This window comes from Toxotes jaculatrix, chromosome 9, assembly GCF_017976425.1.
Source record: "Toxotes jaculatrix isolate fToxJac2 chromosome 9, fToxJac2.pri, whole genome shotgun sequence".
Lineage (NCBI taxonomy): Eukaryota > Metazoa > Chordata > Actinopteri > Toxotidae > Toxotes > Toxotes jaculatrix.
The window spans coordinates 2,390,282-2,406,211 of record NC_054402.1 but is presented as its reverse complement, the minus strand read 5'-3'; the positions used below and the strand labels follow the sequence as shown (position 1 = coordinate 2,406,211).

Genomic DNA, 15,930 nt, shown 5'->3' with positions numbered 1-15,930 from the left:
GATTGGATCAGATCCAAACAGCGGAGAAACAGCGCCACCAGGCGGCCCGGGGTGGTACTACAGTTTACTGAAGATTACGTTACAGGCGTTTATTCATTAAGTTATTAGTTTAGTCACCTTATTATACTTATTATATAATAAATCCATACATATTTCTTAGTTATTATTTGCACCCATTCAATAACTTTGCATGTTCTTGAGCAGCTTTTTCAATCAAACCATTCCCACTATCACAGTGACAGCAGGGGCAATGAAACTGGTACTTTTATATTGATGTATGCATGGATGCTAGCTTTCAGGTTTACATGCAGATTACTGCTTTTTGTTGGTGATTGCTGTAATATGTGTCAAAGCCTTATTCACAACCCGGTTCATTTTATTTTCAGCTTGACTTTAGAACGGGTTCTTTGATGTGGTGTCAAGCAGCAGCTGAGTACGAACAGAGATAAAGACACAAACACCGATCATTAAATCACCTCGACAGCAAACAGTAAAGAAAAGGGTTTTATTGGAAAACAAACAAGAAAAGAGGAAACTGATATATTTGGGAGTCAAACTGTTGCTGTGTGTGAGGCGATGAGGAGGATGATGATGAGGATGATGATGATGTGTGTGTTCAGAAGCTAACAGAAACCAGGATTACAGTGACGTTGTCAGCACAGCCTCGTCTCACTGCCTCACTGGCCAGCTGTTGGCAGGCAGCTTCAAACCGCACCTCCTCCTCCGTCAGCCCTGGCCTCTGCTCTACAGTCCCCTCCTGCAGGGGGGAGTAGAGAAAAAGGTTAAAGAAGAAGGTTGTATTAAACACTTATCTGAGTTGTAATAAACCAGACTGCCTTAAAAGAATAGAGAGACACCTGCAGGACGTTGAGGACGAATTTAACAGCTTCATCAGCAGAAAACACTTTGAACAAACCGTCACAGGCCAGAATGATGAACCTGCAGCGAGAGGACAAACATCAGCAGCAGCAACTTCCCGAGACATAACCTCCACATGAAAGCAGAGAACTGTGGACGACCCAGGGACAGACCGACAAAGACAATGTGTGCAATGTCACAAATTCACAGTGACTGTCAGTGGCTCTGTTCTTGCCTGTCATTGGCTGTGAGCTGACACCTCCTCAGGTCGGGGGATGAAATGACTCCACAGCGTTTGTACTGACCGTCTCCAATAGAACGAGACACCTCGAGGACACCCAGCACCCTGCCGTCCCTGCAACACACAGAGAAACAGTTAAATGTTAGATCAACCTTCAAATGTGAATATTTGCTGGTTTTCTTCTTCACTGATCGTAAACTGATTATCTTTGGGTTCTGGACTTTTGGTCGTACAAAACCAGACTGTCCACTGTCCAAGTCCACGATGGACCTTTATTCAGCTTTTGGACATTTTACAAACCAAATGATTCATTGACAAAAGGATCAATTAATCAGTGCTGGAAATAATTGTTTGTTATTGAGAGGTATTAACTGCACCAGGCTCTGGTTACGACTGTTACTGTGGTCAGGCTCGCGGTCAGAACTTTCCGGTGCAGTTTTCGTGTCTTTGATATTTTCACCAATCTTTGTTGTTGTTTCAAGTGGTTGTATAAATTTGCTTTTCACAGTAACCTACAGTACGTGTCATTACCATCTGTGAGTCCAAAACATTTGCACCCAGATGGAAATTTTGTGCAAAATTATTGGAAATGTAAAAATGAAATATGCCTGATGCATCCCTCCACAGCACAGCGAGTGTTGGTGAGGATGTGGGCTGTGTACCTGACGGTGCCTCCTGCTCTCTGGATCCTCATCCTCTCCTCGTACATGGTTGGGTTGTGTTCTTTACTGAGAGCCAGAGTCACCGACCTCCTTTGTCCATCTGCTGCTGCTGTTGCCGCCTCCATCCGACACAACACCGCCTGGAGACGGAGACAATACCATCATGGCCAGAAGCTACAATCCTGAAGTCTAACAAGAACAGGACGCAGCCTGATCCTGTGGATGTAAAAAAAAAAAAAGCCCAGTTTACCCTGCTGTCTCCCAGATTGGCCACGTATACCATGTCGTCCACCACCAGCACACAGGTGGCTGTGGAGCCGTCCTTCCACGCTGGTTTCCTGTTCAAAACACGAAGAGAAGAGATGTTCGCCCAAATGACCAGAATCACAAAGCAGGGGGTCCATGTAATGTGTTAGTTAATACAAAGTCTGTGGGCTACTTCACTTCAGACCCTCTGCAGAAGTCTGAATGACAGCGGCCCTGTGAGGCTGTAATTCTCTCGGTACAGTTTTTGTTTTTCAGCTGCAGGATTTTGTCTTACTGGCTGGAAGCTTTCTTCAGAAAGTCTTCATCTGTCTGTCTGAAAGTGTCCATGAGACATTTCTTAATCAGCTTGTCCACATTCTCCGTATCTCCTGAAAGAAACAACACATTTTAACCATTAAGGAGGCAGCATGGCTCAGTCTCCCTCTGTGCTCACGAGGAAAATAACAAACAGGAAAACATTTTTCCCCACGTCCCAACCCAAAGATAGAAGCTGGTCAAATAAACGATCTGACATGACAACATGCTGTGATGAATACAGGCCCTCTGCCTCTGAACTCACCGCTGGGAAACTTCTTGGCCAGATTGTGATGGAGATGCTCTGCAGCGAATCGAGAAGCTCGAGCTCCACCGTGACCATCGAACACCGCAAAGTACGAGACGCGAGACCTGCAGGACACAAGAGACACATCAGAGAAACAACCACCAGCACATAGTTCTTCCCTAAATCTGATTTATTTTATAAGCACGGTTTACAGAGTCGTCCTGTGATTCCTGGAACCTTTTGGTCTTAAATGTTTTAGAAGTGCTCGGGCGGCTGTTGGTCTTACACTTGTCCTGGCAGAGCCGACAGACAGCTGCTCATGTCTGGCAGCAGAACGTGAGCGTCCTGCATCTCCTCCCGCTCACCACGCCTCGCCGCCACGTAGCCTTTCAATACAGGGAGGCCTGAACGACAGCAACACACACAGAAACAGTAGGTCTAGCTGTCATTCTTTACACACTCATCTTCTCGACATGTCATATTTCCATCCACTCAGGGTCTAAGAGCTTTGATAAGAGGAAAAGAAGCAAACAAACATTGTGGTGGAACAGCTGAAAACCTTCTTTACAAACTTTCTTGATCTCCCCCCGCTCCTGCTCCTCTTTTTTATCAGCATGAGACTCTTCATCTTCTCGTTTTCGCTTTACGCTTTTCTGCTCCTCTTCATCTTCTTTGGCGGACTCTGATCGAGCTGTGACCACCACTGCTGGACCTGAAGAAATCAAACCAAACACAAAGTGAGTCTACACGAAATCTTCACTGGTGATCTGATCACAGATCAGAACTGAGTCTGTGACGTGGAGTTATTTATTCATAACTGAAAAACTTCATGAGATTCGATAAGGGATTAGAAAAGATTCAGATTTCAAAAGTGGATGTGATGCCGGATTTAGATTCACTGTTATCACACTGATTAATTTGCTTATTATTATTATACTATTATGTATACAGGTCTTATTTTTGACCAAATAGCATGAAATCCAAATACTCAGGGAAGTACAAATACCTCCAAACTGCTCTTAAATCCAGTGCTGGTGTAAATGTACCTAGTCATTTTCCTGATTATTCTGTAGAGTATAATAATCAGCAGATAATGGAGGGAATAATCATGGTGGTCTGAATAATAATGATGTTACTAAGGAGAAGTGCATCTTCTATTTTTCGTGATTTAATCTCATTTCTACGTTAACCCATTCAAACCACCTATCCGTTGGACCCCATCATTGGAGGAGAAATGTAACTTGCTGTTGGACGTCGGTTCCCGGAGCATTAACCGGCGCTGTCATTAAAACATGAGCGGTGTTGGGTCTCCACTCACCGCCGGTCTGTGTGGGCTCTGGCAGGTCGTCGAACAGGTCCATTCTGATTTAGATGAGGAGCTAGCCAACAAGCTAACTACCAGCAGCTACCCGCCTGCACCGGAACACGTCAGTACCGGTGTGTGAGCTGACACCGGTGTAAGTCAACGGGTGATTAAGTGTCTGAAAGGTGTCTTAAAGCGGGTCGAAAAGTCCCGGCAGTCTCCCGGTAACCGGGTGAAATTGCTTCAGCTGCACACACACGTTAGTCGTTGGATCGGACGTAAAGGCTAGCGGCAAATTAGCAACAATGTCAGAAGCTGTTTCCGGTAACAGCCTTCAAAACAAAAGCTTAGTCTACCCCATAGGTCTACGCAAGCATCCACGGAAATACCTGAAAATAAAACTTTTGACTTTACACTTTATCTAAAGTACATTTGGGTTGTAAAGTTGTACTCACATAGACAATTAGTCTCGAAAATAGTTCTTGTGAGAGATATTTTCTGTTAGTGTTTTATTATTATATTTCATTTTCTTGATGAATTTTCTACAAGACAAAGGCAGTTTTATTTATACAGTCCTGTTCAACAAGGCCTCTCAAAGTGTGCTTTACACAAAGGGTATGAAGACATATACATGTTATATACATAAGTCCTTTCATCCTTAATAGATTCTTCAGGTGGTAGTTGGCTGATTTAGTCTGAATATGGATGTTACATTTTAGGTCTGAGAACAGGACTCTGCACCAAAACAGACTGCAGGAAACACAACATGCTGCTGCTGCTGCTGCTGCTGCTGCTGCTGCTCCTACCTCCTACCTCCTACCTTCCTTCCTTTCCTTTCCTCCTTGCTTCCTTTCCTTGCCCCCGGCCTCTTATTGGTTGTTAAGCTGATTTGCCCTGCTCCTATTGGCTGACAGCAGCAGAAAAGTAAGTGGAAACTGGAAACTTTCCACCGTTCAAAGAGTGGACAGACACAGGCGGCGTGACTCTGAGGACTCTGACTGTGCGCATATGCATGATGCGTTTTGCGGTGTTTTAATTGCGCTGGAGAAGAACCGTGCACACACTCGTCTTTCCTGAGTTTATACACCTGTTTGACTCGAACATGCAGCTGTCTCTCCTCTGCGTTTGGACGAGCTGGATTTTAACTCTGTACACCGCAGCTCAGCATCATCCTCACCGGGAGGAAGAAGGCGCGCAGCCCGGGCACCGGGAGGGCGTCCAGACCGGGTGGAGGGGGCAGCGCACCGGCAGACCCGGTCCGCCGCGGCTGGACGCCAATAAGCCGGCGGCGGTGAGGGAAAGCCGGGAGAAGCGACGCAGAGGGGAGGCCGATGGCCGCAGGAGAGCAGCTCTGAGCGGGTGAGCAGCACAAACAGCCAGGATTATTTCCGTTTCTTACTCTGCAGCTGTTGTTGTGTTTTGTTCTGTTTTGTTAAACCGGATTTGTTTGCTTGTTGAACTCAGAGAAAAGAGACAGAGACGTTGGAGCAGCCAGGGTTTGTGTGTTCACTGACTGATCAGACGTTTGAGCAGCAATAAAACAAATACTCATACACACCAGTCATTTTTTTAATAATCCAAAACTCTTACACACACTTGTATAAAGGTTTTAGAGAAGGACGTGATGAGCCCTGAAGGGAGCTGGTGATAAATGATTTCAAGTATCAGACTCAAACTCAACAGCTGTGTCCCCTTTAGTCTGGTTTTCAGATTTAGAGTGGACAGTAAACTGCCGTGTTTGTGACAGGAAAGGCAGATTATTAATTCTCTGAGAAGCTGATTGAAGTTGTGTTTTTTGAAATAACATTTAATGACTTATGCTACAATGAAGTGATGGGAAATGTACTTTAAAACATATTTAATTAAGGGTGCAGGCGGTTGCAACTCATGATTATTTTTATTATCCAGTCATCATTAGGCTTCGCAGAGCCAAATGTGATGTCTTCACACATCTAAGTAGAACTAAACACAAAGTACATCTGAGGCTGATGGGAATGTCATGAGCTTCGTCAGTTACTCTGACTTTTGCACATGCCACAGTTTTTAGCATGTGTTTGTGCCAATTTCTGCGTGTGGAAATTTATCTATTTTTAAAATGGCCTCCAAAAATCCCATAATGCAATGTGCCACATTTTATAAATGAGAAAATGACAGTTCCTCTCAGTAACAGCTGTGAGTGATGAACTCTCGGTTTACTGAGTGTCCATCGTACAGGGAGCAGTGAAGGAGCTTAAATCACTTCACCCCATTTTGATTGAACGCAGCAGGAAACAGCTCAGGAAGCAGCGTCTCTCCGTCCTCACAGCTCTGCAGGTATTGGACAGACGCACTGACGGATAGTCAGCTGGAGATGATTTGGTTTGTTGGACATTTCAACGCTCTGTTCTGTACCTGTAACGAATGTCGGCTGAGTGTGTGTGACCATGAAACCTCCAACCAATCAGCATCTGGCAGGTGTGTTGGACTGCAGACGCCTCAGGAATGTGTGAAATTCTGTGTGTGTGTGTGTGTGTGTGTGTGTGTGTGTGTGTGTGTGTGTGTGTGTGTGTGTGTGTGTGTGTGTGTGTGTGTGTCAGTCAGACTTGCACTTGAGGATGGTCTCACACACACATTCTTTTCTTACTATCTTTGTGAGGACATTCATTCCCTAGCCCCTTACACTAACTCTAACCTAAACCTGATTCTAACCTGAAACCTGAAAACCAGGTCTGAACCCTCAAACTGTCCTTTGAAGGTGTGAGGACCAGACAACATGTCCTCACTCTGTAAGGTCTATAACTCAAACTGTGCAGCCATACAAGTACATACACACACACAATCCAGATCTATGTGTCTAATCCTAAACCCTGTGAACTGACTGGCCTTATAAACTCTGTGTGTGTGTGTGTGTGTGTGTGTGTGTGTGTGTGTGTGTGTGTGTGTGTGTGTGTGTGTGTGTGTGTGTGTGTGTGTGTGTATAAACAGAGCAGCTTTAAAGAGGTTAAAAACAGGCATGTTTGTTTGAGTGTGTGAAAAGGGGAAAGAGGTCCTCATAGTCCTGTTTGACTGTTCACACACACGCACACACACACACACACACACGCACACATACACAGGTCCTGAGGTCCAGCTCTGCTCAGGAAATCTGTCAGAATAAAACAGGGTTTTTCTCCTCAAACTGAAGCTGAATCTATAAATTGTGTTGTGCTGTCAGTGAGATCAGACTGTAAGAGAAACACCTCTGAACATTATAACCTTCATGATGGAGGATTTACTCTTAATAAAAGGTCAGATGTCAGTTGATAGGTAACTGTTCCTGCAGCTCTCTTCCCGATGATCATTGGAGATTTCTCACAAATCAGTTGCAGAGATAAAAAGTGCTGAGCTGGAGGAGGACTTTCTACAACCTGGCACCTTCTAACTTTAACTTCTTAAACAGGCGGGGACTCAACGAGCGGGCCTCAAGTTGAGTAAATTCAAACAAACTTGGCAGCTGGTTGCCACTTTTATAGATACTTAAACAGTTAAATCAGTTATTAGTTTATTTTCTGTCAGTCCAATTCATTGACTAATCCTTTCAACCCTAGTCTCTTTCTTAAATTTTCTATCTCTGCATGTGAACAGTGAACAAGCAGCTGTTTGAGTCTGTGTTTATGGAGCTTTACGGTTAAAGTTCCTCTGTGCCTTAGTTTCCTCTGTGTGGAAGCTAACAGGCAGCTCAGTGTCCTCTCAGGAAGAAAAGAGGAGAATATGCGTTTTTGAAGTTGAAGCAGTTGTTGAGAGCGTAGGAGCTGTGTGCGTGTGTGCGTGCATGCGTGCGTGTGTGTGTGTGTGTGTGTAGGTGTGTGTGTGGTGGGGGGTTCAGTGCAGAGTGCAGCAGTAGAACAAGAGACCGTCTGTGAACTCACCAAAACCTGATCTGAAGTGACGGTGACACATTTAAAGAACCATACTGCTGATCATTTCCAAAATCTTTCACAGTACTTCAGCCATGGTGGTTCTGGTTCATTACCCATCAGCCTCAGCTGCACACGGTGTTCACTGCTAATTAAAATGTCAGTGTGGTGCTGTGTAGGGGACTTTTCTCTGAAATATACTGAATGAGGGTAAATACAGTGTAAATAAGGACACAGTCTCAGAGTCTGAGTGAGACCTGACCAGACTGTCTGTGTATACAGGTTCAATACTCTGTGTGTGTGTGTGTGTGTGTGTGTGTGTGTGTGTGTGTGTGTGTGTGTGTGTGTGTGTGTGTGTGTGTGTGTGTGTGTGTGTGTGTGTGTGTGTGTGTGTCTGTGTGTGTGTGTGTCTGTGTGTCTGTGTGTGTGTCTGTGTCTGTGTGTGTGTGTGTGTGTGTGAGAGTGTGTGTGTGAGACTGGTTGTTAGTGGGGGCCTCCCCTGTAGCTACAATACAACCAGTACACTGTGAGTAATGATTAAATCCTCTGCAGAGAGGCTCTGTCCACACTCAGCCGGCAACATTTAAAAAAACCATCTTCCCTCCGCTGTGACTCCATCATCCTGAGTTTCCATAACTTGATCCAGTTTGGAGTCTGTTCTTTGGATCCTTTCAAATCTCTTTTGTCAAATGTGTTAATTTGTTAAAGGCCTAAATATAAGATGTGTTCAAGACGGACTGAAATCTGAACACTGGAAGCGCCTGGATTAATCTTTAGCTTTGTTATCGGTTTGTTATAGGATGCTCTTCTGTCTCCGCCTTTGAGTTATGCCATGTTCTACTGCTGAAACTCTCTAAAATAATAAATAAAGTTGTAATTTAAAAGGTATTAAAAAAAATCATCCGTGGGTGGAAAATGGAATAAAAAAATAAATAAAATGGGCTGATACATAAATATATTACCTTACAGTGTTTAAAATTTTAAAGATTATATTTCAAATGTAATTAAATTTAAATTTTTATTTTCTCTCCAACACCTCCAGTTGTTGTAGAGGACACCAGAATCGCTCCTGTTATTTTTTTTTATTTCTTTGATAAATAAAGTTTATTGATTATTTGCCTGCTCTCCTCCTCCTCCTTTACACGCAGTGAATCTGTTCTCATACGAGCCTATTAGCACATTTCTCTCTCACACAGACAGACACACTCACACTTCCTGTTACACCTGACTGTGAAGTCGCGTTGGCCTGTTATTTTGATTGGGGGGTGGGGCGGTGGAGGGGGGGGGGGGGGGGTTGACCCCGTGTTGGTCTGCTAATTGACTTATTTTCCCAGAAGGCCGATGGGCAAACACTCCGCGGCACACGCAAGTTTTAATACAGTCAGAACGACTGAAAACTTCAAAGAGCTGCAGATGGATTAAAGCTCACTCACTCGCTCACTCGCTCACTCAATCACTCAAACGCTTGTGTTGATGTGAGAAAAAACATAGCAGCCAAGATGCATTGATTCGTTGAGTGAATGTAGAGAAAAGACTGTGCACGTCAGCCCTGATATTTCTCTGTCTCTGTGTCTCTGTCTTCAGTCCTCACGTCTGTGGAGATCAGTGTTGTGTCGGATGGACTTTGTCACCTAAAACCAGGAGGTGCACCAAACGTGAGTACAGGCCGTTGTTGTCATTTTTTTGTCCCAAATCCAGATTTTAAATCTAAACACACTTTCATCACATCTGTGTTTTTGTGTTTTACCTGTGGTCAGTTGCAGTTGTCATGTTGTAGTAAAACACTGGAGCAGCTGGCGTTTCCTGCTGCAGATATTCAAGTTCCTCTAACAGAAAACTGCTGTCGATCCTCAATAAAACTCATCTGGTCCACAGAAACATCTGGGTTCTGCTGCCAATTTAACACAGAACCTCTTTTTAAATCTAAAATGAAAAAACATATTCACAAAAGGCTGGACAGGCCGTGTGTGTAAGTCTTTTTATTTACAGTCTGTGGTGTAATTTCACTCAATTGCACTGAATTACCAAATTAAAATATAATTTAAAAAAAAAATCGTGTCATGTTTCAGATATCTAAAATAAAACATCTAGTCACTCCAGGGCAGTGGTCACTGAGGCTCATAGGTACTGTAGTATTTAGAGTTGGTGACGGCCTGAAGTCCTGGACCCACAAAGATCAGCAGGATCTTGTATCTTCCCTGGTGATGTTCTCCCAGACCTTCACTGCAGCCTCCTTCAGCTCTTGTTGTTGTAGGTCTTTCTGCCTTTGGTCTGGTCCTCAGCAGATGGACTGAGATCAGGCAACTGACTCGACCCGTCGAGGACGGTCCACCCCTCTGGTTTCTTTATGTTCATGATCATCGTCCTGCTGAATGATGAAATGTCGTCTAGTGAGCGTTGAATGTGATCACAGACAGTCGTGATGACCTATGAGTCCATCCTGCTGCTTCCATCAGCAGTGAAATGACCAGTGAAACTCAGTGTGTCGGTTCCATTAGAGCCACGCTGCAGCCTGATTCTGCTGTCGTTGAGTCTTATTGGGGGTTTGAATTCTCTGAGGTTCTGGTCATGAACTCTCCTCCTGATCAGTGATGAAGAAGCACTTCATCTTCATCATCTTGAATGTGTATAACTGTCCAAACACGTACAGTGTGGAGTGTGTACCACAGACTGTTATATATAACAGCAGGCTGACGCTGCATCACCTCTCAGTGCTTTATGACCCAGTTCAAAGTGTGAATTCATGGTGGACACCAGGATCCACATGCAGAGCTGGATTTATGAGGAGCTCTGTGCTTCCTCAGGGACTTATAGTGTTTCTGTACTTTACAGTTACCACGCTGAATCTTAAATGTCGTTTATTTAATCCACATGCAGTGCAGGCTCACTGCAGACCTGATAGCGAAGCTTCACAACCAGAAAAAGTTCAGTTTAACTGACTGATAAGAATCTCAGTTTCTGTGGCCTCATGCAGCACATGAGCAGAGTTGTTTTAAAAGCAGAGCACAGTTCGTTCAAAAGTTCAACTGTGAATTCGTATTTAAACTGAGAGACTGAGCCACATTCGATATTTCTTACCCATCTAATCAATCGTTTTTGGGATAGTTTGTTACATAAATCGAACTTGGGTATGTTATATTTATTTCTGTGGATACTGAATGTGAGTAAGTCTATGTGACAGTTTCATGATCCAGGAGACTCCTGAGTCTCTGTGTTCAGTCGTTCTTTTCCAAATCAAGACTGTAAATAAATATAGAGGCTGTTGTATGTTGTACAGACTGTAAAGCCCTTTGAGGCAGATGTGATTCTGAACTATATAAATAAAACTGACTTTTTGTTTTTGGGAGGAAAAAGTCAGAATCATTACCAGCTGTCAGCCTGACTCGGTTTAACACCCGTCCTGTGCAGTGAGGACAGGAAGTGATGAAATATCATAAATACACGACGAGCAGGAAAACAATAAAAATCAATTTTTTTTAATTTTTCATGTGATTGTGCTAAATGTTGGCGTGTAAACAGGCTCAGCATTTTACAGGTTAACATTACATCGTCAAATAGTTTTTGTGCTCTTGAATCCAAACTTTACAAAAGATAGTGTCAGGTTTGTGTTTGTAAAGAGTCTGAAAACCCACAAATTTTACTGTAAATTTATTTGTTGTTAAATGAATGGAGCAGCTATATATTTGTATGACTTTGTCTACTTTGTCCTTTCCTCTCCTTGTCTCCTCCCCTTGCCTCCTCCTGCAGCCAGGTGTTTTCCTCATTGCCATAATGGAGCATTGTGCCGGCAGTCTAATCGCTGCATTTGCCGACAAGGTTTCCATGGTTTTCGCTGTGAGTTTTCCACGGTGACGTTTTCTCTGCCAGGACAGCTGCTGACCTCCATCCATCCCACCATCATCCCACACCAGCCTGCGATCCAGTTCAGCCCCCCCAACAACCCTCCAGCACCAACCACCACCCCTCAGAGAGTCACCAAACCTGCTCAAAGCCACTTTATTGCAGCTCAGTCTGGTCTTGCTGCCATTTCACCTCCGCCTGCCTCCACCAGAGCTGCTAGAATAACAAAGACCAGCACCAAACCTGTCCCTGTTTTAAATGATCAGACCTCAGACCTTCATCCATCTTCTACTCCACCTGAAACCCACAACAAAGAGGAGGATGCTTACAAATTTGGAAATCTTGTCCCCAAAACTGAAGGTGTTCCAATAAAAGCTGAGGACAAAGGAGGTGTTTACAAAAGCTTTCCAATGCAGGAGGAGAACCAAGCCTCTCTGAAAACTGATGAGGTGAAGATGAAGCCCACAGCTGAGGAAACACTAACACAAGCTGAACATAAACCTGAGCTTGACAACCTCCAGCCCTGGACAGGAGGCGCTGAGGTCATGGAGAAGACTCCGAAGTCTGATTCAGAGCCTGAGGTATACACTGATTCGGAGAAAAGACTCTTTAAAATCTCAAATGTGGAGTCCAACCCAGAGACCGAGTCTCTTTCGGGGTCTGAGACTGAAGAAAGGGCAACAGGTTTAAAAGGAAACTCTAAGACAGAAGATGAAACTGTGATCCGACAGCCTGATTCAGTAGAAACCTTTAAAATCCCAAATCTGGACTTGAACTTGACGCCTCAAATGGAGAAAGGAGAATATTTGGAGTCTAAATCTCAGTCTAAAGTACAGGACCAAAGACTGGCAAGCTCTAAAGTTCCAGACCTGGAGTCTGATCCAGGCCTGAGGGGGGAGAAAACTGTGGATGCTGGAGAGACGAGGAGGGAGGAGAAGAAGAGGCCAAAGTCAGAGGAGAAGGAGGAGGAGATGATGGCCGGAGGAGCGAAGAAGCAGACCCTGAGGTAAGATTACTCCTCACCCCTCATGCTCACGAGTGGACGTTACCATCAGGCACGGTGGGGTCCCAGAACCCCAGGGGCCTCTGGACTCTGGTGCCAAAATCTAGTTTCAGAACCTGAATTATTTCAGGTTTGCTATATACTGTGTTGGACGCTGTGTTTTCTGTTAGACCCTCAATACATCTGGCAGTTATTTTCTTTAATAATCGATTGATCAGTGAATGAAATGTCAGTAAACAGTGAAAATACCATCATCATTATTATTATGAGGCCCAAGTTAACCAACAGTCAAAACTCCAAAACTGGATTTAACAGGAGACAGAAAACAGAAAAAAGCCATTTGTCTAAAAAATGACTTTAAACTAACAATTAAGAGTCAAAATTTCTGTGATTGCTTTCTTGTCAATTAGTTAATCAGCCGATCAACTAATCATTTCAGCTCTGCCTCACTGGATGGTTTCTGGGTCTGGAGACATAATGAAACTCACATCTATAGTATAATGGGGGTCAGTAGGGGCCCAACAGTAAGGTTTTGCCCTGGGGCCTCCGGGAGGTTTATCCAGCCACGGCTTCAGTTTCATTTTCTTTCTACTTCTACTCCACCACATTTACTGCAGGATGTTTATCTGACAGCTTCAGTTACTTTACACCTGAAGCTTTTACATTAAAAACTTATGATCATCTCATAAAATACAACACATTAAAGATTAAACCAGAGGTTTCCAGCGTTTTCAGCCTCTCATCTAAAATCAGTGTGTGTCTCACCAGTTTCATTTTATTAACTGTTCAAATAATTAAATATTTTACAAAAATACAAAGATTAGAGAAACTGAAACAATCAGTGAATCAGAGCTTTGTTTTTTTTTCCTCCTTCCTCACCCATTCATCTTCTGAAGGTGTCTCAGATTTATCTGGTGACCCTTTGGAGGGGAGTAGTTGGTGCAGTTCTCCGTTCAGACATGAGGTGGAGCTGTTCACCTGATATGACTCACTGTAAACACTGTACCATAAACCTCAGGCTGCAGTTAAGTTTTTGGCTTTAAACCCTGAATATAGTGGTATGCTAAAGTCAAGATGTGAGGATAGAAAAACATGTATGACCTTCTCGAGATCAGCACGAGCTGAACTGCAGTAAAGTATATGAGAGTAACTCCACATAAAATGATTCTGAACTCTGATGTCTAGCTGAGCAGATTCTCTATCGCAGTACTTAAATCAGCTTCTCATTGCCTTTTAGGTTTATCTGCTCTGTCCACTGTGGCTTTGCATAACTCATAAAAAAACGAGTGTGTGTTAGCAAACCAACAGCTGTGACATTTAATTTCAGACACACAACTGGAAAGTAAAATAAACTCAGTGAAGCTCCCTCAGACTGCAGGGCGTCTCTGAGTGTGTGTTCGTTATCAGCTGCGGATTATTCTGTGGTGTTTGTTTGTTGAGCTGCAGCAGGTCTGGACTGCTTCTCATCAGACTGTTTAAGGCCATTTTGAATCATTTCTTCAGACAGACCTGGTTCTCAGAAACAGAAAAGTAACCCTCCCTCATTACTCTCTCCTTAGAATATTCCCACCAGCTTTCAGATCAGTTAGTAAATGTGAGGTCAAATGGCAACAGCAAACAAATGAGTTGTTTGTGAACTTCAGTATTTTAGCTCACATTTCTCCCAAACCCTGTTTCCCTCTTAAAGGGGATGAGCTCAATGAATTGTTTGGTCTATAAAATGTCAGAAAAAAGTGAAAAAAGTTTCTCAGAGTCCACGTTGATGTCTTCAAATGCATTTTTTTCCAAACAAAACCAAACATATTCAGTTTAATAGGCATAAAATAGAGAAAAGCAGGAAATGTTTATCATTGAGAGGCTGGAAACAAAAACAGTTATTTTTCTATTGATCAGCTAATCGATTAACTGACTAATAGTTGCAGCTCTAATTCTGATCAGTATCACACTGACCACAAGCAGGGTACTTGTGTGTGAAGTGAATTGATGGTTGTGCTGACTGATTGATGTGTTGAAGCTGCTGTGTTTCCGACCTCATGTAGAGCTTTGGAGACACATCTGTCCTATCGGAAGCACCGCAGGTTCAGATCCCATGTGGATTAATCAATAGTCATTAATCGTAATCTTTCTAATGTTGACAGTAGCAGTAAAGAGCAGTCACAGTACAGCTACTGTAGACTCACCCACCATAGATTCAACCGCAGCAGCAGCAGCAGCTGTGGTCGGAGCAGTAACCACAGCCACAGCTTCACAGAGCAGCTGCAGCTGATCACAGCCGCTGGCTGTTTACTGTGACAGCTCAGGCTTTTCAAAGGAGGAATGAGCAATAAATGCATCGTGTCAAGTGTCTCATCATGTCTCCTCTCTGGTGTATCTTCAGAGCGTTTCCCTAAACTGGGGGTGTTTTACAACTGGACTGGACCAACACCACTCGGGCTGGCTCCTTATATTTCCAGCCAACTTGGTTTGAAACAACAATCTTGTAAAAGAAAAGCTTCAATGTTCATGTTGTCAGCGTAAAAATATGACATTAATGATTTTTTTGTTTTTTTGGACATGAATGGGTGAGAGTGTACTTTTCCTGTACACACAGGACCTGGTCCAAACCCACCAGAATGTGTTTGGACCTTGTAAAGAGCATTTCAGCCTCATGGAGCCACTAACATGCAACAGACTTGTCTCTGTTCTGTCTGTTAGTTTTATCAGTGTGTTTACACTGTGTGTATGATATATTTCTGTGTGTAGATGATGCATTTCTGTGTATTATTGTGTATGTTTTTGTGTATATGTGACAGTCTGAGGGAGGCCCAGGCGGTGCTGCTGAGGAAGACTCTGTCCCGGGCAGGAAGAGGAGACAAGATGGCTGCCCTGCTGATGAAGCACATTGAGAAGGAGAGGAAGAATCTTCGCAGTCGCACCTCCTCTTCCTCTAACTCTTCCTCATCATCAGCATCATCATCATCATCCTCCTCCTCAGTAAAAACCAGTGTGAAGAGCTTCCACACTCAGAAGGGCCAGTACACCATCCACGTCTCTGCACCCACAGGTTAGTGTACTGTGATTTAGTGGATTTATTGATGCTTATTTAGAGAGATAATTAGAGATGATGATATTTTCAGAAAGCGTTTCATGTCTGTGTTCAGATTTGTCTGAATTATGACTCAGATTTGAGACACAAATTGCAGCTGAGCATTTTAAAGTAGCCTTTGTATCTTCATTTAAAAAATGAGCACGCTAACGTTAGCATCCGTTGGCTAAATGACCCGTTTACTAGCTAACACTTCAGTTTAAAATATACACAAAATTCACTGTCATAGTGACCTCAGTTTAGAAATTGTTTCTG

General features: G+C 43.5%; 3 protein-coding genes across 5 annotated transcripts in view; 2 read left to right on the top strand and 1 right to left on the bottom strand.

The window, feature by feature from the left end:
* Positions 1–490: 490 nt before the first annotated feature.
* On the bottom strand, positions 491–4,162 carry LOC121187240 (integrin-linked kinase-associated serine/threonine phosphatase). 3 transcript variants are annotated; one of them, XM_041046412.1, is made up of 11 exons: positions 3,888–4,162; positions 3,129–3,281; positions 2,856–2,973; positions 2,588–2,694; positions 2,303–2,396; positions 2,012–2,099; positions 1,762–1,901; positions 1,094–1,213; positions 858–939; positions 593–757; positions 491–553 (listed from the first exon to the last, which is right to left on the bottom strand). In XM_041046412.1, the coding sequence occupies exons 1-10, from the start codon at positions 3,928–3,930 to the stop codon at positions 617–619; spliced, it is 1,086 nt and encodes a 361-aa protein (XP_040902346.1). In that variant the 5' UTR covers positions 3,931–4,162; the 3' UTR covers positions 491–553; positions 593–616. The 3 variants fall into 3 exon arrangements, with proteins under 3 accessions (XP_040902346.1, XP_040902345.1, XP_040902347.1); XM_041046411.1 differs by having other exon boundaries at positions 491–757; XM_041046413.1 differs by having other exon boundaries at positions 491–757; positions 3,138–3,281.
* Positions 4,163–4,974: 812 nt separating this feature from the next.
* LOC121187216 (latent-transforming growth factor beta-binding protein 2-like) lies at positions 4,975–11,888 on the top strand. The gene is made up of 4 exons (XM_041046378.1): positions 4,975–5,231; positions 9,332–9,402; positions 11,495–11,761; positions 11,854–11,888. Exons 1-4 carry the CDS (start codon positions 4,975–4,977, stop codon positions 11,886–11,888), a joined length of 630 nt encoding a protein of 209 aa, XP_040902312.1.
* A 17-nt stretch (positions 11,889–11,905) lies between these two features.
* Positions 11,906–15,930, top strand: part of LOC121187028 (latent-transforming growth factor beta-binding protein 4) — a 29,385-nt gene continuing 25,360 nt past the window's right edge. Inside the window, 2 exon segments of the mRNA XM_041046057.1 lie at positions 11,906–12,593; positions 15,383–15,633. Of these exon segments, the coding sequence (XP_040901991.1) occupies positions 11,998–12,593; positions 15,383–15,633 (847 nt within the window). The 5' untranslated portion in view covers positions 11,906–11,997.

Excerpts from the sequence above, each read along its gene's own strand:
- LOC121187240 (XM_041046411.1), bottom strand. The coding sequence starts at position 3,930 with ATGGACCTGTTCGACGACCTGCCAGAGCCCACACAGACCGGCG. Across the intron at positions 2,100-2,302 it reads CTGAAGAAAGCTTCCAGCCA|GAAACCAGCGTGGAAGGACG; the intron begins GTAAGACAAAAT and ends TGTTTTGAACAG. Across the intron at positions 1,214-1,761 it reads AGAGCAGGAGGCACCGTCAG|GGACGGCAGGGTGCTGGGTG; the intron begins GTACACAGCCCA and ends TGTGTGTTGCAG.
- LOC121187216 (XM_041046378.1), top strand. The coding sequence starts at position 4,975 with ATGCAGCTGTCTCTCCTCTGCGTTTGGACGAGCTGGATTTTAACTCTG. Across the intron at positions 9,403-11,494 it reads AACCAGGAGGTGCACCAAAC|CCAGGTGTTTTCCTCATTGC; the intron begins GTGAGTACAGGC and ends CTCCTCCTGCAG. Across the intron at positions 11,762-11,853 it reads CTTTATTGCAGCTCAGTCTG|ACCTCAGACCTTCATCCATC; the intron begins GTCTTGCTGCCA and ends TTAAATGATCAG.